This window comes from Falco peregrinus, chromosome 5 (assembly GCF_023634155.1).
Source record: "Falco peregrinus isolate bFalPer1 chromosome 5, bFalPer1.pri, whole genome shotgun sequence".
NCBI lineage: Eukaryota > Metazoa > Chordata > Aves > Falconiformes > Falconidae > Falco > Falco peregrinus.
In genome coordinates, this window is record NC_073725.1 from 27,734,254 (window position 1) to 27,754,031 (window position 19,778).

The following is a 19,778-nucleotide window of genomic DNA, read 5'->3' on the forward strand; positions in this document are numbered from 1 at the left end:
GCTTTCAACAATTCCAGAAGGGTCTAAACCAAATCTGATACTTTTTTCCTAAGTCTGATTTTATTTTCATTGTTATGTAACACATGTATTTCTACAATGTTAGCTACTTTTCTCAAAAGCACTATTACATGCTGTCATCAGAATTAACTCTTTTCAGAATGACTCCTCAAAATACCAGGTTTTGTAATTATTTCAAAAATATTTGTACTATTTTTGCCTAAAGATCTGGTCTGAATGTCTCTGCATAAAGCAGATCCTTGTTCAAATAGGTGTTCTTTAATCATAAAAATGCAGCAGAAACAGAAAACTCTTTGGGTGTTTTATGGTGTGAAAACAGAAAGTCTGTACGGAGCTGGTTTCAACATCAAACTGCCGTATGCAGAAAAAAACCCCCGACCAGCTGCTAAAATTCTGCTGGTTCTTTGAGACAGCCTGAACAATGATCAGAAGATTGGTGCATGATGGAGTTCCTCACTTTAAAAGCCTAGAAGGGAGCCTTGGTGGAAAGGTTGTTTTGCTACAGTGCAAAGGAGAAAGAGTAACTCCATTCAAAATGTGTTTAATTTTCTAGTAAACATTGGTTTCAGGTATAATGGATGATAACCTTCTGGGCAAGAGAGAAAAACAAAGTTATCTGCGCTGAGGTCTAGTCGCAGGATAGGTTCTACAAGGCAGATTTTCCACCTTGTGACTGATTGTGCCTTACAGTAAGTTACCCTTTGCTTATTGAGTGATGATTATTCACACTTACTAAGACCAGATCCCATAAAGTGCAACTCTAACTCTCAAAATAAATTACAAATTCTAGGTTGAGAAGGGACTGGGGAGCCATTTTGGTGGTGGCAACCATCTTGGGGCAGAATTGATTCAAATAGCTGGATTTCCAGAAATTACTAATATTTTGCAAATGTGATAATTTTAAGATAATCTTTCCAACTGTCAGCCATTCCACTAGAATTAGAGGAAGGGTACAGCAATCTACCTATGACACGTAATCATAAGAGGAATAATTTCTGCCACACATTTTTTGCTCTTAACTCAGAAGACCTCAGAGATTTAGAAATAAAAGTGAGTAGTAGAAACCACTTTTCGAGGCCATGAGGTAAATTGAGAACATACAGCATAGGAATGCCCCCTCTTAAGATCTCATTGCAGGTTTAATATTCAATGAAGTTTGGAGGTTTTAAGTACTTACACATTTGACACATAAACCAACTGCATGATTTAGGAACGAGGTTTTGTTTGTGATTTAGTTCCCCTGCAGAAGACTTATCACTCAAGACCTGCTCATTTGCGGAGCTTTGACCCTGAAGATGCACCAATGTATTTGTGAGGAAGAGGGTTCCTGATACTTGGTAAAGAAAGATGAGGGGAATAGTCTGTGAAAACAAGGATGAGGCTCATGCTCCTGTGCACCTCAGAAGCGATGCTCAGTGCGGGATGCACAGGAAAGGGGTACGGTCCCAAGGGAAGGACAAAGTGGCTGTTAGGAAAGTTTTATCTTCACAGATTTATTTTTCACCACTGAAGATGACAAAGGCTAGAGTGACTGAAGAGGGGGAGTACAGAGGACTTTTAAAGGAGCAAGAATCCTCAAGGTTTAAACAGAACCTCTGCAACAAGATTGATGCACGGGGCAACGGTTTAGAAACGGGGGAAAACGATAGCAATCTTAAGAGGCTGGAGACTGCACGTAACAAGCCACACGATCCAAGCCTGGTGTGGAGCAGACACCTTTGCCGCTGCTGTGATTTATTACCATTCCCACGACAGGGCAGGGCAGGATTGTGGGAGTGGAGAAACCACTGCTGGATGCAGAGCAGCGAGGCAGGAAAAGCCGAGGGGAACACCGTGATGCACAAAAAAACAGGGCACCTGCCGGTGAAGTTTGCGTAAGCAAAGGTCAAACGCCCCGACGTGAGGCAGCCCCGGGCAGTGAGTCAGCCAGCCGGCGGGCCCGGGGAGCGGCAGGGGCGCCCGTGTGCCGGGATGGGAGGGCGCAGGCCGCCCTCGCCTCAGCCCAGAGCCGGCCGCGACCCGCTGCGGCGCCGAGAGCCGGGCGGAGGCCGAGCCGCCTTGCCCGCCGGGGAAGCAACAGGCGGGGGGCGGCGGCTGAGGGGAGCGGCAACTGAGGGGGGCAGTGGCGGCGGCTGAGGGGGGCGGCGGCCGAGGGGAGCCGCTCCCCTCCCCTGCCCGCCGCCGCGGCGAGCCCCGCGCCTCTCGCCAGGGCTGCCCCTTCCCGCGCGCGCAGCGGCGGGACCGTTAAAACCGTTGCCGCTCCCACTTTCGAACTGATTCAAACTCGGCAGCGCCGAGCGGCGCGGCCCCTCCCCAGGCTGTGCCGCGCTCCCTCCCGGTGCCCGCCAATCCTCTCGCCTCCCTCCTTTCCCCTCCCTCTCCCCCCTCCACGTGAGGCGGCGGAGAGTCCCAAGCCTCCCCGACGCGGCGCCGGGCCCGACCCCAGTGAGGGGGAGCTGGGGCGCGGCGGGCGCGGGGCTGGGGCCGGAACCGGGGGGCGGGAGGGGGAAGCGCGGAGCCCCCAGTCCCCCGCGGGCAGCGCGAGAACAAAGAGTTCTCCCACCCCTCTCTCCCCCCCCCCGCACGTGGGGAGCGAGTGCCCGCCTCTCGCCCCGCCCCCCGCCGCGCCTGATTGGCGCGGGGGGGGCCCTGTCCGGGGGCCGTCCAATCGGGGCGGCGCTCGGCGCTCGCCAATGAGCGCGATGCCGATTGGGCCGCTGCGTTTGGCGCTCGGTCCGGGAGGGTGAATCCGGCAGCCGGAGGCTGAGGGGAGGGAGAGCGGCGCGGCGCGGAGCTGGCGGCGGCGGCAGCGGCGGGGCGGCGGCGACGGCGGCGCGAAGCCGGGGCAGGGGGGCGGGTGAGTGAGCGAGCGGGTGGCAGGGCGGGCGGCAGGGCGAGCGACACCTCGCGGGCTTGAGGCGTTGGCGCCGGGAGCGGCTATTTATAACCGGCTGTCTTTGTAATGGGGGAGGGGAGGAGGGGGTGGAAGGGGGGCGACGGCTCTCGGGGAGCAGCCGCCTCCCGTCCCCTTCCCGCGGGCGCGGCAGGGCCGCGGGGGTCCGGCGGCGGGTGGCGCTGGCGGCCCGACACGCGCGCTCCCGGCCGGTGACAGCTGGAGGGGAGAGACATGGAGTCTGAAGTGCCCTTTGTCTAAGTTGGCTCCGTCCAGCCCGGCCGGCGCTCCCCGTTCCGACCCCCGCCCGGCGGAGCGCAGCCCCGTGTTAGGGGGCGAGGTCGTCGCCCCCCTCCTTCGGGGGTGGGGGGCGGCGGGCGCGGGGCCCGCGGGGAAGACCCGGTGGTTTCGTTCCCCGCCTCCCCGGTCCTGCTGGCCTCATGCGGCGGCGGCTGCCGGGCACGGTTTGATTGCAGGGGCAGAGGGGAGGGCTGCGGGCGCCTCCCGCCCGCCGGCTGCCGTCTCGGAGCGCTCGGTGGAGAGATCCGCGGCACCCGGCGCTTCCCCCGCCGAGGCCGGGCTGCCGGCGGGCTGGGACGGCGCGGCTCCCGCGGCCGCCCGGAAGCGGGCGCTCGGCGGGGCGAGCTGGGCGGGGAGGCTGAGCACGCCCCGGGCCGCCACCGCACCCGCTGTCCTGCAAACCGGCTCCGGGCCGGAGCTCCCGCCCTGCCGCGCCTGGCCTTGCGGGGGGTGCTGGCTCGGGGAGGGGGTTTGCGGGGGGCGAGGGGGTGGATCGGTCTGGAGCCGTCTCCCTCCGGCCAACTTCCTAATCGTTAAGAGCACGGTGCGAGCTTGGACTGCTGGAGCGCCGCGAGAAAGTTCAGAGAGAGCTGGAAGTCCCGGGGTTTGGACCTGATGTCGCCGAGCTGGGGTATACAGAGCGCTCTCTAAAACTGGGGTGTCTGGGGAGGCGTGCTGGGGGGCACTGGGCAGCGCTGGCCCCGAGGAGCAGTACGGTTGGGTAAAGGTGGGAGAAATCGGTGTGTTGTGGCGTCACGCGTGTGTGTGTAACACCAACAGGTATTCATGGTGATTCAGGAATTGTTATTAGCAGACAAAAGGAAAGCAATCTGTGCATAGATGCAGCAGGAATGAGATAATAAACCCTGCACGTTACTCAAGATACTTATCCCTAACTTACAAAGCACTACCCTTATTCTCTTGGAGCTACAGAAAAGTTTTTTTTGTTTTTCTAACTAGGGAGCTGGAAGTTCAGATTCTTGGTCTCGTTAATAAGAAGCATGTAACAGTTTGAACAAAGCTGTTTAATTGTTGCAGGCTAGGTTCGTCTTTGTTTAAGTCTACCAACCGTAGTTTCAGTTCTCAGGAGTTTGGTTCTTACTAACACAGATTCCAGTGAAGAGTTTTTTTACCAGCATTTTCAGTGTAATCTTCACTTCTAAATTGGGATTTCCTCATAGATAGGTTGATCTTTTTTGTAGGGGTTGGCGCATTCAGGTTCTTTATATGAATTATAAAAATTAAAAGGTCGTTCTTTGTTTGTCCCCAGTGTCTATATCAAATTGAGAGTCCGGGGAATGTTTATTTGTGGTAACAATAAAGCATCTTCAGAAGGGTGAGTATTCCTTGTACGTAGTGTACTATAACTACTCTCACTTTAGATTATTAAAATGTGAATATTTAAGATCTGCAGAGTCTTTCAGAGAGCATGCTTCCAGTGTTTTAGGAGATACAACTCAAAAGTTTTGTGCAACATGTTGAGCGTTTTTAACTTTGAGAGCTAGTGAGTGCTTTATCAAGTACTGGCTTTAAGATCATTACATCAAAAATGTTACATTTCTTGTTGTGGCATTTAAAAAAAAAGGGGGGGGGAATCTTTTTTTTTCATCCGTCTACATGATGAATGAAAGTAACAATTAAAGTTGAACAACCTGTGGAGAAATCTGTGACAGTAAAATGTTGCATGAGATGCCAACAGCTATTTTCGTCTGGAACTTTGGAAGAATTCAAGATTCCAATCAAGAAAAAAAATTAGGGAAAAAAATATTTTTTCCAGAGATTTCTGTTTTAAATAAGTAGTTTCATCCTGAAAAGTGACAGACACTGAAAACTGGCATTGTCAAAAGGTCATACAGTGTCTTTGCTCAGTTTAGAGCTAAAGCAGTAGTGTGTAAACTTAGGCCAGAGACTTGAAATTCAAGCTCAATTTTTTTTTTCTGACTGTATTTTTCCCCCTCTTGCTAGAATTGCCAACAAGCTGAAATACGGTGATTTCGTCAAATAGATTTTTGTTTGTTCTGAAACATTGCAACATTCGTGGGTGAAATGTAAATATATTCCTGCACTTCTGCTTACCTGTAAAGAAACTTCAGCTTAGTGAGAAGGAAATTTTTGTACTGCATTATTGAACACGCTAACTATATTATATAGAGAGTGCAAGCTAACTGCCGCTTTCTGTAAAGCAGTTTATGTCAGAATAAAATACATCTAGCATGTAGTACAGTCCAACAGTGTTCCTAAAAAAGCTGATGCACTCTAAAATTCCTATCAAAATCAGTCAAAAAAAATCTGTTCTTGTCACTGCTCACAAGCAGATTCAGCTTCTTTAGCTGTATATATTGTATACATTTTAATAAGTTCATAGATATAATGTTAAAATTGAACAACAGTTTTAGACAACAGTACTGTATGCATGTGAATGAACAGTGAGAGTTATTTTTTAAAATGGCTGCAATACTGACAGCAGGCATATTTAATAAATGTTTGCTTTACTTTGTATTTGAGCAAGTGCTGTGGGAAACTATTGTTGGCTGTCATCTGAAAGTTCTGTAACTCTACAGTCGGCTAAAATGCATCTGTAAGCGCCGACTTGAGAAGTATCAGTGAAAATTCAGGGGGAATAAAGTTTTCCTCAGCAGGGATGCTGAAAGTCTCAGGAACAGGACCTAGTCTTTGCTAAGCAAGTAAGTTTACTAAGTCAAGTAGGTCATCTTTACAGATTTACCTATTCAAGCAAAATTTGGTTTACCAGATTTGTTAAAAAGTGGAGGAAATGGACGAGGCGCTGTATATATAAATTTTAAGGCTATGATGAGGTGTTTGAATAATACTTACATTAAGAAACAAGCTCCCTGTTAACAGAAGCTGTAGGACAGTAATGGGAGGTTTATTTTAATGTTAAAACCGCTACTAGCCTTCTGCTCATACTGTGAGCAAGGTCCATGGAGAGCAGTGCTGGGCTCATTGAAATGGTGTCTGGTTGAAGACTGCATTTATGCTGTCTGTATCTCTAAATGTATAGATACATTTAGCACCTATGTATATGACTTGTACAACTGTTCTGGAATGACTAAGTCGATGTTCAAATGGATGAGTTACTCCAGTACGGACATATAAGTGATAACTTCAGTTAAGTGATTACGTCTATGAGGTGAGGCAAAGAAAAACCTTGTATAAAATGGATGCAAAACAGGGAGAGGTGCTTGGCAGGGGAATGATACATTGATTACAAGTTAGCAGAGTGCTTGGGTTTCTTTTTTAGCTCTGAGTATGTGGCCCCGGGGGTTCTGTTGACCTCAAGGTGAAAAGGAAAACAATGTACAGAATTATTAAATTGGTATTCTGTTCTCACAGAGATCGGTTAAAGATTTTGGGATGATGCTGTGTATGTCTGTTTATGGATGAGGTAAAACTGAAGAGTGAAATCTGTTGGAGGAAGGGAACAGGTTCTGTTGAGTTCCAAGCAAGAAACAGTGAAGTTTTCTAAAAAACAGTAGTAACAGTGCTGCTTTCTGTAACAGATAATTGTAGGTAGTTTGATAGTTATGGGCTTTTTCTAGTTATACACCTATATTTCTACTAAGATGTGTCACGCTGTTGTCTTGAGGTCTGGACCCTCAGTGAAAGTGAGAAAACCACCTCCAGTCTTGCAGTCAGAATATGTATTCTGAGTTAAAAAGATAAAGTAACACTATTAAACTGTTGTAGAGGCAACTCTTAAGAAGAGTGAAAAGTATAATTTGCCTATTATATCTATAAATTAAGCTTCTTTAGAAATGGTAAAAAAGAAAGGAATCTTCAAATATATGACTATTTAACTGCAGACTTGTAAACTGGTCATCATGTAAAAAAAGAAAAAAATATTGGGAAAGAAGAGGATGTCTGTTAGTGTCCCTGCTGTGCCCAGGAAAAACTGAAAATGAACCAACACACACAAACACACCCCACACACCCCTCAGATTAATGTGGGTCATGCCCTTATTTTAGGAATCTTTTGGCTACCTGGCTGAAGTCTGCATATAGTATTTTCCAATAGTTGTGCCTCTGCTCAGTTTCTGAAAAATACTCTTGTCTTGGAACAATTTATAATGCATGCTATGCTTCCTTTCTAATGGTAAAATCAGTGGTACTTTTAAGGCGAGAAGGCCATTTGGAAATCTAGATAGATCCTGCACGTGTTCTGAATGCTCTGGATCAAAATAACAATGTAACGAGTGGATCAGCACAGAGTTGTCATTTGCTTGAAAACGTGATGTATTACTTCCAGAGCTTCTAATTTGGATATATACAATTTCATCAACAAGTGAGGTAAACCCAATGCCTTACTGTGTCCAAATAGAGACTGCCTTGATACACAATTGCAGAACTTCAGAATTTACTATTAGTTTTCTTTTTATATGTATGCATATGGTGCCTGCTTAAACGATGTTGTATGTGTAATTATGCAAGCAAAGTAGTACAAATTGCAGTGCACATCCTAGGTTTTCTGAGGTGTGAACTGAAAATAAATCTGTACAGAAGAGTATGATTTCTTTATGCTTTTATATTATTTTTAAATCTAGAACTAGGCCCATTTCCCTTACCAGTTTTTGTTGTACCTTGCTCCTTCCCATTCTGCTTTTTACGTGGTTGGTTCAGGTTTTTTTTTTTCTGCCATGCATTCTATTTTTCACAGCTTGCATGTTCAGTTTAAATCCCAAAGCAGTTGGATCTAATTTAAAGAAACAAAAGTATTTGAAAGGAAGAAAACTCAAACCTTTAAACATATATAATTTTTATTTTTCTTTTTAATGTGAGCTGTTTCCTTTTCATGTTTCTTAGTGTGAGTGGATTTGGCAGGCTTTATATTTTTGGTGTGTAATTGTCTGATTTTATTTTTCACTATTAAGATAAAATATTCTAGAAATGGAATTCTAGAAACTGGAATTCAGTTTGCTGCTGCTGTCAGAAGTCAGGCAGATGTGTGTTACAGATGCTTGATTTACCTGTGAAACTATACCATGACAAATGTATTAAAGTCATTAAGTTATTATTGTCTCTTTTTAATGATACGATTTATAACCAGGGTCAGTATATAATCTGTCTTTTGTGATAACTTCTTCTACCTATATGTTCACTAGTTTGTGTCATGTTTCTAGTGAGTATTTATTACTTGGGTCTTTAGTGCAAAGTTAAATCCACTGTTCAACCATTGGAAGAAGGATTGACATAGGTTGTTTTATTCTTAAAATAGTTTAACTGTTATTGGTGTGGAATCCATCATTGCTTTGAAACTGGGAGATGTAATTGGTCCCAAAGCCTTACTATTTGTAATTTTCTTCCTTACCCTGAGGGAGGTGATTTTTTTTCACTGGTGGGTGCTGGAGTTTTTTGGGGTGTGTGTTTGTTTGTTTTTTTCCCTTGTGCTTGGGATTTTGTTTTGTGTTTTTTTTTTTCCAAGATAAACTGTTTCTTATTAATTTTCTCCATTAAATCAAGCTTCTAGAAAAGTAGTCTCTCTGTTTTTTCCCTTTATAAGCAACGCTTAATCTAATGTGCTGTTGGATTAATCCCCATATACCTTATAGAAGAGTAATGCCATACATTAGACCCAGTTATTTTCAGGACTTTAAAATGAGAGTTGTGTAAATAACTCTTATGGTTGTTTTAATCATTTGAAGCTTGTCTTAGAATTTTTCAGATGGCTGGCAAAATACTAGATCAGCTCCAAAATTTGCCAGACTGTTCTAGAATAAATTTACATACATGGAAGTGTAACGTCTTTGAAAGTTTAGAGTATTTGCCTATGCAGGGGAAGAAGTTAGCTATTAAACTAAACTGTTGTGTGGCAGGGTTTTTGTAGTATGGAGTGTGTGGTTTTTTTGTGTGTGTGGATTGAGCTGAAGAACCTGTGGCTATTTTAGAGTTTTTAGAGTAAAAAAGGTGTGTCCACAAAACAAGTTTGGGTGGAATAGTCTGCACTTCATATTCACACCCTAAATTTTTGCCTGTGGAGACATGCCTTAAGTGCTCCCAGCAAATGTTACCTTTTCTGCCAGACTTATCCAGGATATCAAAAAGCTGAATATTAAGAGATGGAGGTGTTAGGCAACAGAGGCTATTTGGAATGTGTGTGGGAGTCATCTGACTCCTCTGGGCATCTGTGAATGAGTGTTAAGGGAGAAATTTGGAGGTATGCATCTGAACAACTCAGAGGTGCTGTTCGAGTTTTATGTGTAAAACATAACTTTCTCCTGACAAGTAGCCAGGCTTGGTCTTATGTAAGGAGTGTGGGATGGTTTTAAAGTGACTTGTAAAAATCATGATCAAAATTGGGCCTGATACTTTTTGTTGCTTTTGTGCTGTTCTTAGATTTAAAATGTTTTACTTTGTTTTTGATCCATATAGTCTTACTCATGCATGCAAATATAGTTAAAAGTATTTATACATGCAGATACCCAAATAGAAGGTAAAAAACTTGCATTACCCTGCTGCACAGTGTTTTGCTGATGTTGCCCAAACTGAGGAAAGATGTCAGTTGACTTCAGTTAGTGCAGATTTTGGATTGATCTTAAATATAAAGTATCTGGTTATGACTTCCCCATTCTCTCTTTCCCCTTTTCCCCACCCAGGTTGGGGGCAGGGGGGAGATAGTACTTGAACTTGTTATTTTTATTTCCAAAACAGTATTTTTCTAAAAGTATCAAATGTTGAAATGTTCTGGAAGAAAGCAATAACATAGTGAATTTAGAAAATTTTGCTTTGAAATAGTTACTGTTACTCCTTACATGTTATTCAGTAATGATTTTATGTCTCTTCTTGTTTCTCTAAATTCTGAGGCTGTAGGGATACAGAGAAGGAACTTAATTTTTGAAAGGAAGAGGAATACTTTTGAAGGTTGCAGGCTTGCATATGCAGACTGATTGGACACACTAGTAAGGATTTGTCTTTTTCTTTTAAGGGCTGTCTGAAAGGTGCTACATTACTTTTTTTGTTCTACTCTTGTATTTGCTTAAGGAAATGTATTGAAAACCCAATTATTTGTATGGGAATCTTACTTTGTTATTAACAGACATAATTTTTTTTTTCTCTACTGAAGAGAATGAGACTGAGAAGTACCCATACCGTTGTTTCTTGAGGAGTAAATGTTCTAAATGAAGCACTCCAACAAAATAAATCTAAAGGCAGTGTACTATTAGGAAAAAAGAAGTCATCAAACTGATGTCCTCCTTTTTGGCTGTTAGAAAATCTGAAATAAGCTTGTTTTCTAGAACTGTCATGTTGTTGGATCTTACTCAGGTATTCATGTTTAATCAACCTATACTCAGTGCCTAAAACTTTTAAAATGATTGGGAGAATTAGTCAAGACTAGGTGAGTTCTTGCCATTTTTTCCTTCTTCCTTTTTATTGTTTAAATTTTTGAAGCAATTGATTTATTATTTATTTTTAAAAGATATTTAGAACCACAGACAATTTTGGCTGTATCTTTGGAAGTACTTCTGGAAGGTCTGAGTTACTTAAAAATTCTGAGTTGCAAAATTTTTAACATCCTGGCAGATAGGGTAGGGGATGTTGATTATCTGATAGTTGCTTTGTTTTGATAGTTTTCTAACACCACCACCCCCCCCCCCGTCCGCCCCCCACCCCCTCCCCCTCCCCAAAAAAAAGAAAATCCAACGTAAAACTAGTAAGAAGATAAATTCAGATTCCTCATGTTTTTCAAGGAAGGAAAAGGGGAGTGATGGAACATTTCCTCCTCTTTAATATCCAAGAGCTACTTGACTCCTAATTCTTCCCTTTCTTTCCTCCTTGTCCTTGTTAAAGAGTTGGAGTTTCTAGCGTTTGCCTGGTCAGTTTATAATGGTGGTAAAACTCCGTATAAGAATATTCAAGCAATACAGTGCTAAACTATCTATATGAATGAACTGTTAGGGGAGAAAGCAAGAAATAAAATAGCATGGGAGGCAAGTTCTTTTATTTTTTTTAAATCAGATGGGGGGGAGCATGATTGAAGAAGAAAAAAAGTGAGTTCTGTGAGCCCTAGAGTTGACTTGCTTCTGTTCTGTCTTGTGTGTCAGTAACTGAACTGCTTTGATTTACTATGTGAGGTGAGCATTCCAAGTAATAAGTTGTATGAGTTTCAGTATGAACTGAACGCATCCAGAAATTGATCTGCAGGCTTAGGCATTTAGTAGTCTCACAAGAAGCTGAAAATTGAATGTCTAAGGCCATAGCTCACAGTGTGTTTAGATGGGAACAGAGTGGCTGGATGCTCACTTTTCTTCAGTCAAAAGTAGCAAGGTATTTTCAGCCAGAGAACTTCCTCGCGTCTGTCAGTATCTGACTGCAAAAATGCTCATGCTGGCAGGAGGGAAATGACAGCACAGGTGCAGGAAGAAGTGGCAGGTAAAATTGCTTCTTTTTGCAGCAATGCCAGTGTAAAGTAGGGGTGATGCTTGAAAATCAAAGCTGTCTGGTCCTCCATACAGTTTTTGCCTGGTATGTTTGGGCAGTAATGAGAAACTGTGTTTGAGAGATTCATTTAACTTTTAAAAACAGATTGCAAACAATAATTGATGAAGGAAGGTAGATATTGTCATCAAGGTAAGCAGAAGTCGGGAGTTAAGTATAGGGAGGGAAAACAGGGATTTCTACCAAATCTGGAAATTGGGCTGAAGGTTAGAATTTCTAATACCTAAGGTAGGAGCATTCCCTAGCAACATCTAGACATACAATGCAGGATTGTAGCTACTGTAAAGTGGTGTATGTAATTATGTTACGTACTGGAGCAGAGAGCAGGTATGGAGTGAGTCTTCTGAATTGTGGTTAGCTGCAGTGCATTGCTTGTGTAGGGATCTGCTGCTATCTGTTGATATATCAGTGTCTGCAGCCTGAAGTGATGTTTCTCCCTAGTAATTAGTTTTGGTTTTCATGACTTCCCTGATTATTTATTTATTCATTATTTTTTTTCTCTAAAATGTGAATTCACACTGCAGCATTTCATTAATGCCAGGGTATTTGCAGTCCTTCATGAAACCGTTGCAGAAAGCATACATAACTTGGTGACACAGTCACGTCACATTTGACTTACGTCTGCCATTTGCATCAAAAGTTACTGTAGAGGATGTATGCAGAAGGATGCATCAGCCTTGTTATCACAGGAAAGCTAAAAATCAGCCATTTAGAGGAAATTCTGATTACATTGATTAGCTCCGATACAAGCTATTGCCTATGTTTATAATAATAAGTAACCATTCCAACTAGTTTTAGTTTGGGGAATAATACTGCAAATAAAAATATAGGCATTACAGTTAATAAGTTAGTTTGGTAGTAGTACTGCTGCTACAAATAAGAAGTTTGATTAGATTAAGTATGCCATGAAAATGTACTCTTAGTTGACTGATAGCCGTACATACACTGTAAGAGAAAAGGTGTCTGTTATAAACACAGTAACTGTACACATCTTGGTCAGGGTAGTGTGTGATGACCAAGTGTGAATTTGCCACAAAATGATGATTTATTTTTTTTAATCCTCTTTTGAAAGAAGCTGTAAATCTTACTCAAAAGATACAAAAAAGCATCTCTGTAATCTTGATTATCCTGAAGGATCATTTGGGAGCTATTAATTAAGGAGCTTCTGGGGTAGTAAAAAGGCCCAAAAACATTATACTTGGGGAGAAATAATTGAGAAGGAACATCTTTTGAGTTGTGGGGAAGTAGGTCATAGAGTAGTTGCTTATTGTGAATGTGTATGGCTCGACTTACTTGTTAATATGTTTACTTGTTAATATGTTTTAAAAAATTTAAACAATGTGTTTAAAATTCATTTAAAAAAATCAAAAAAAGTGAAATTGAAGTCAGGGTGGGTGGCTGGGTGGGGATACCCACCAAAAAAACCCAAACCCAAGAAACCATTTAATGTTCCAGGGTGTATCTCAGGCTTCTGATCTTAAGCACACCAAATGCAAGGTAAGGCTGTAGTCACTTAAAGGATAGAAGATAGAAGTAAAAGGTCTGAAGAGTGAAATTTCAAAGGCACAAAGATTGGACTGTAAAAGAAGCGGAACCCTATTAGGATAAGAAGACAACTTATTGGAAAAACAGTTCCTTCATATTTGTTTTTTGGTTGTTTTTTTTTTTTTAAATTTTAAACATAATGGTAAGTTTAGGGAGAGTATGTAGCACTTGTTAGACTACATTCTTAATTAGTGAAGACCTTTCTGATCTGGCTTTTTTAAATTATGATTTCTAAGAGGTAGAACTGAGGGCTCCAACTATACTGTTAAGCAGACAAGGCCTCTTTCAAATGAATAAACACACAGAATAGTAGTGGAAAGGAGTGTGTGAACTAAGTAGTTGATGGAGATGTTAAAGGACACTGTAATATAGCAAATGTTTCTACTGATTAGAACAATCAATGATTACACACCAAACTGAAGAGTTCAGCCTGATTAAGCTCTTAAGCATTTTAATTCACAAATTATTGTTCCCTTAAAATAATTCCCAAATTGTACCTGTAGCTGATTGAAATACCAAGAGTTTTAGAATGCAGTGGTGGTTGTTTTCATGTGCTGAAATATTAAACTGGAATTTCAAAGGCAAGCAAACTCCATAGCATCACCTTTAAAAATAATGTGGTCCTTGGTTTTGAGATGGTGGGCCCAGTTCAGAGTTGTATTGAACTGTAGAATAGTTTAGGTTGCAGGTACATCTAGAGGTCATCTGATCCAGTGTCCCACTCGGGCAAGGCTAACGTTGAAATTGTCTTTTCCAGACCACTCCTAAAATGTTTCAAGAATGGAGATTCTAGCACCTCTCTGCTTAATGTGTTCCTATACTGGACTGCACTCACCGTGAAGAATTTTCTCCCTCTGTCTTGTCTGTTGCCTTCTTGCACTTTTATTTAGCATAGATTAGCATGTCTCAGTAGAGGGGCTGGAATAGTGCTCAGCTTCTGTGATCAGCCAGGTTTAGCACTGATTTGTGTAAGAAAGCACGCTGTTAAGGAAATTAATTCTTTTATGTATTGTTTGAAATTCTTGAAGCGATTCGTCCAATTTTGATGAAGGCTAGAAACAGGCAAAAACATGATATATTGTAAAGAGTCTGTTTAGGAGTTTGGGAGCCTACATACCATATTCTTAAATAATTTTGTTAAGAATAAATAGAATGTGCCTTGAAGCCTTAGACTTGTACTAATGCCTTAGACTTGTACTAATGATAGGAAATGGAAAATAACCATTGTTAACCATTGATTTGAATATATGCAGTTGTTGTGAATGGCTGTAGCGGGATGTGTGAGGCAGAACTGAATTGAACAAACCTATGGTAGCTCTTCATGTGTTGCAGAGATCTATATTTGTCTTGCACTGGCAATTAACGTAGACAAGTTAGAGATGGTTGCTGCTGTTTTGCCACTCACATCTTTTCAGAGCAATCTTCAGTTGATCTAGAGATAGCAGGAAATACGCGTCTTGAAAGCTACTTGTACAGAAGTAGTTTCCCACATTAACTGCTTTGATTGTGCAAAGTCTTGTAAAAAAAAATACACTGTGTGAATAGTATGTTTTACATGGTATGGAAATGTCTAGTGTAAATGGATGGTATGCTCTAATGGTTTGCTGACATTGGCAGGGAAAGGCTTTGATCCTTTCCCTTGGCCCTTGTTGTATGCTTCCTCTCCTTCCCTGCCAGTTTGGGTACTTACCAGGCCAGCATGAGCAATTTTGGTCCAGTTAGGGAACTCCTTATTTTGAGTACAGAAAAGATCTGATTTGATGTAACTGATCACATTTGCAATGCAAATTCTATCAGAGATGCTGAAGTAGTGCAGACAGACAATGAAGAGAGGAAACAAATGTCGTTTTAAGGTTCCACTTTCTTTTGCAGTCCTAGTTGAGAAGTACGGTAGGATGTATTTCTTGTCAACTTCCAAAAGCAAATAGGCATGTAAATGTGTTGCACGGTTTTGGTTAAGCTGAAATGTTCTTCAAAGTTAAGTTCTGTTAAGTAACTGTTAATACACAGTAACCATTGATTATGTTAGGGAGGAGAGAGAGCACTGACCTTGAACTTGACAACTCTGTTCCAATGGAGGCAAAATGTTTAAGTTGTTGGTACATAAACAACACCCCCACCCCCCCCAATATCGTAGTGACAGCTGAGTACTTTTGAAGGGATTCCACTAACTGAAATGTATTCAGTGTTGCAAATAGTAATTTCAGGTAACTTAACTATCATGATAGAAGGAGTTTAATTGTGATGTGACTGCTCATAATAAAGGCATGCCCATTATTATAGCAGCAGGCCACCTGCTTTTGGTGCTGCCATACTGTCTTGAAAACCTACAGCCATCATCAGTCTGTATTGGTGTTAGGGCTGACAGTAAAAGGTCTTGGATGTGGTCATTACCTACGCTGTACAGAGGCTTTTAATTCTACTTGCAAGTAAGGGGTTTTCTGCTAACTTGAGAGGGAGGAAGAGGTAGTATTACAAGATTTGAACATTTGCTTTCATACACAGACATTACTCCTCGATTTGGGGTTATGGCATTGGTACATCTGAGGATGTTAATAGTTCTCCTCCTTACATGAAGTTTGTTCAAATTAATACTTTTGTCTTTGGCAATAGCTTGAATAATGGTTTCTATCTCTAGAGTAATCAAAAACATTCTTGTAGAACATGGAATCTCATTAGAGTACATCACAAGTGTTTTTCTTAACCTACATCATCCACAGCCTCTGAAGCCTGTCCGAGTGCAGAAGAACAGATGATTTGTTTGGAGTTACTTGCTCAGATCAGTTCGTGAACTTACCAGTTTCTTTTGGATACTGTCAGAGCCCAATAGAGGTTAAACTTTTGTAGGCCAATACAAGCCTGTTGGCATTTTTCTGCCCAAAGAGTGGTACAGCTGGCATGGATGGCTTAGTAAATGTTTCCTGTTTCTAGTTGTTAAAAATAATATTTCTATATTGGTAAAACGGAGTAAACCCTCTTGTTTCGGCCCCAGTGTTGCCACGCCTTCACTTGTGCTGATTCAAGAATTCATGTGGCTGCTGAGCAAACCAGCTTGTGGAGCTGATTTTGTTGAAAAATTGTATTTAAGAACCAAGTGTGTTTATTTTCTGGGCTGTTCAGAATTTTTTTAAATTTTTTTTTTTCCCTGACCTAGTTTGATTAACAGAATCGTAAGCACTTAAGCTCTCACGGTAGAGAAGACTGAGTAGAGGTGGAAAGGAGTGACCAGGGGCCACTGATGCAGCAAACAGATGATCTCTTTCCCAGGTAAAACTGACACTAAATTTGAGGAAGGTAGTTGAACTGATGGTAGCATTTGATGTAAGCTCTCTCTATATGCAAACATCCTTTATTGATTCAGTACTTCAGCATATGGAATAACAACATGAAGCAAATTTTAAAGCATAGATAAGTATTTTTAGGTATTTCTAGATTAAAAATAGGTTAAGCTGCACTAAGCTTAAAATACCACATTTCTGTAATATAGAATCGTAAAAAACACACTACAGTTTACTCCCATCTATTTCTCTGTGACTAATTCTGTAAAAGAGTAAATGTGCTGTAGTTGTTTTTGTAGTGAAATATTAATAATAAACTGTGTAATCTTTCCTTACTTGTATTTCAGAGCTAGAGATTTTTCTTAGTCGGTCTGGTTTGGCATCTGAAACCCCAGTCTGACAGTGGCCTTGAGAATATTTTTCTTCTCATGGAAATGAGAATGTTTTATTTTACATAGATAAGTTCGAAAGAAAACCATGTTTTGCTTTAGAAAGTCCAGAAAGCAGAGTAGCAATCAACTACAAAACTTCTGGGCATTTTTTGTGTGTCTGCTGATAGGACAGGTAAAAAGCCATTTGAGGTGCTGGGAGTGTCATTCTTCCCCCCGCCCCTGCAGCTTGCATAACTTAATGTGGAAATAGTTAGCAGCTGTGAAAATTACAGCAGTGAACAATTTTTCTTACTTAGCCCAAGAGAGTAATACTGTGTTTGACCGTAGTTTTTTTATGAATCTCTTTGTGCTGTTAACATTTTGGTATAAATGAAGGAGACAGATTATAGCATTAATTCATAATTAACTTTCAAGTCAGTTTTTTTGAAGGCTGGCAATAGGTATGTGTTTTATTGATAGTTTATTTTCAAGTGCTTGATAATTGTAGTAAGAATCTACTGGAAACTGCTTATTCTGGAGGGGTTTAGGATAGGTTCATAGAGAACATTGTTGTTTTGCATTTAGGGTGCAGGAAGTAGAATAAAAGTAAATTTCAAAGAGTTTCTGAGTAATAAAGTTTAGTTTAACGTAGCTGAAAACTACTTAGCTGCTTGGTTAACAATCATTTTGTTGTATTGTGCTGTGTAAAATCCCATAACATAGAAGATCATTTGGGTTTTTTAATGAGGTGGGTTTGGAAAGTTAAGAACTCCACATCTAAGCTTTAATGCATTGATTTTTTGATACTTGAAAGGTGTTATCTTTTTTTGTTTTCTAGCAAGTATTGAATTTTTTTGCAGGCTTATGGAAAAATCTTGTTAATCCCTTCTGTTGGTAAAAATCTGCTTTTTGAATTGAACATGAAAGTTGTTCTAAATTCTACTGCCCAAGCAAAAATCTTTTTAGTTTGAGAAAAAACATAGAAGGGTGTGGTGGGGTTGGATGATGGTGGTTGTTGTTGTTGCTTTATTTTAAACAAAACCCCAGGTTTTGTAGATGCTTGAAGAAGTTCAATGATTATTTCAGCTAGGGTTTAATGTACAATTTTTTCATTAGTAGGATTGCATATGCTTAGACTGAGAGTTATGTATACTGTCTGTATCTGGTAACAGCTTACAGTTAAAGACCATGCCTGCCACTCCAGAGCAAACCAATGTATAAAACCAGTGCGTTTGTGGTATAATTGCCTGCACTAGTTTCTTCCTAATGTTGGCAAAGTTCCTAACAAATCCTTCCTGCTTTATAGTTGTGCACAGGAAACCAGAGTTGTGCATGGGGTCATCAAACTGATCTGTGTTTCAGAAAACAAACAATCGCAAAAGTGAGCTTTTATTTGTTGTTGGTCAGTTTAATCCAGTTTACCATGCATCCCTTCGAGAAGAGTGGCTGTGGCTCAGTGGGCAGTATTGGGGTGAGAATAAAGAGTTGGGATGGGTGGGATGATTGTAAAATGTCGTTGCTGCTGAAGAAATTACTTACGTGAGCATCTTCGTTATGTAGTATTGCATCTAAATTCATAAGTTTATGGTATCTGAAGTGACAGTTCATGAAGCCAGCTCAAATGCATGTTTTGAACTTACCAGCACATCCAGTCCAGGGCACTTAGTGGAAGTTAATTTGTTCATAGGGCTGTGGGCATGCTAATGGTGAGGTAGAAGAGGTTGAGAAGTAGCATGATGCTGTTGATCGAACAGGGTTGTGCAGTTAAATGCATTCCTTTAGAGTTCGAGGTTTTAAGAAGCAAATGTGAAAGCATTCACATTTGGTTTTATGGGAGGTAAAAGTAGTACTTCACCCCTGCCTGCCCTCTCTGAATTATTTTACTCCTTCATTACTCTAGGCAACAAAAAGCACAATGACTTGTTTTATTGTTCAGCTTGCGTCAAGGTGCATATGTAGTTTCTGTGTTGGGTTTTATATTCTCCACCATTCTCCCTGCCCCGTGATTGAAACTGTTGCTTAAGAGTGCTTTTAAGTGCAGTATTATATCAGTGTATGCATATATTTTAAGTATGTGTATATATGTAAAGTGTATGCATAACCTTTTGAGTGTAGATTAATTCACAAAAAATGGCTGAGAAGTTATATTGTACACAGTATGTTTTAATTCATAAATATCTTCAAACAGAAATCCTGAGTAGCAGGAAGATAAGGTAATACTGTTACAGTTTAAAATATTGTGTAATATTAAGCACAGATATAAACTAATAGCGTTCTCTTAAAGGGCAGACCTCTTCATTTGTTCTCCCATGCTTTCCAGCTTGAAAATCTTCATTAATTTTTTTTGCCTGAAATTTGGCACAGTAGCCAGAGGAGCTTAAATATAGTCTTTGACAGCAGTATGACTGCCTAATTTAGAGAATTATCTATGTGCTTGTCTGTCACTGATGGATATTGCCAAAATGATGGAAGAAATAGGACGTTGTCTTTAAATAAGGCTATTTCTATGTTTGGTAGGCAAAACAGCAATTTGAGCTGAATTTTTCTACGCTTCTTTGTCTCTCGCTGTCAACTCTAGATGTATTGTACACACTTCGGCTGCTGAAAGTGTTGGCGGATTTAAGCTTATAGACATGAATTTTCTTTGAAACTTACTGTAAAGAATGTGGATCTTGTACATAATTTAATTATGAAACGTAAATATGTATGCTCTAGGACACTGCCATTTCTTTGTTGTTGAATTTCCAACTATGCAAGCATGAGTAGGAACTGAAAAAAAATAGCTATGTGTTTGTTTTTATTTTCTTGTAGGATTTTTCTAAAAATCAGTGGTTAGGTGGGTTCAGTATATCTCATTCCTAATACCATAGTTCACACTTCCTATTGGTCAAAAAGAGGCATTAATTTTGTTATTTTTCTTGT

General features: G+C 41.0%; 1 protein-coding gene across 13 annotated transcripts in view; it reads left to right on the forward strand.

Moving 5' to 3' along the window:
• The first annotated feature begins 2,444 nt into the window (after window positions 1-2,444).
• Window positions 2,445-19,778, forward strand: part of EZH2 (enhancer of zeste 2 polycomb repressive complex 2 subunit) — a 52,580-nt gene continuing 35,246 nt past the window's right edge. For 7 of the 13 annotated variants that reach the window (XM_027784595.2, XM_013298056.3, XM_027784598.2 and 4 more), the window contains exons 1-2: window positions 3,703-3,842; window positions 4,482-4,547. In XM_027784595.2, coding sequence (XP_027640396.1) covers window positions 4,510-4,547 — 38 coding nt within the window. In that variant the 5' untranslated portion in view covers window positions 3,703-3,842; window positions 4,482-4,509. Of the gene's footprint in view, window positions 2,464-2,728; window positions 2,876-3,702; window positions 3,843-4,481; window positions 4,548-16,361; window positions 16,475-19,778 lie in introns of those variants that run through there. The other 6 variants (XM_055804918.1, XM_027784597.2, XM_027784596.2 and 3 more) reach the window with 6 other exon arrangements.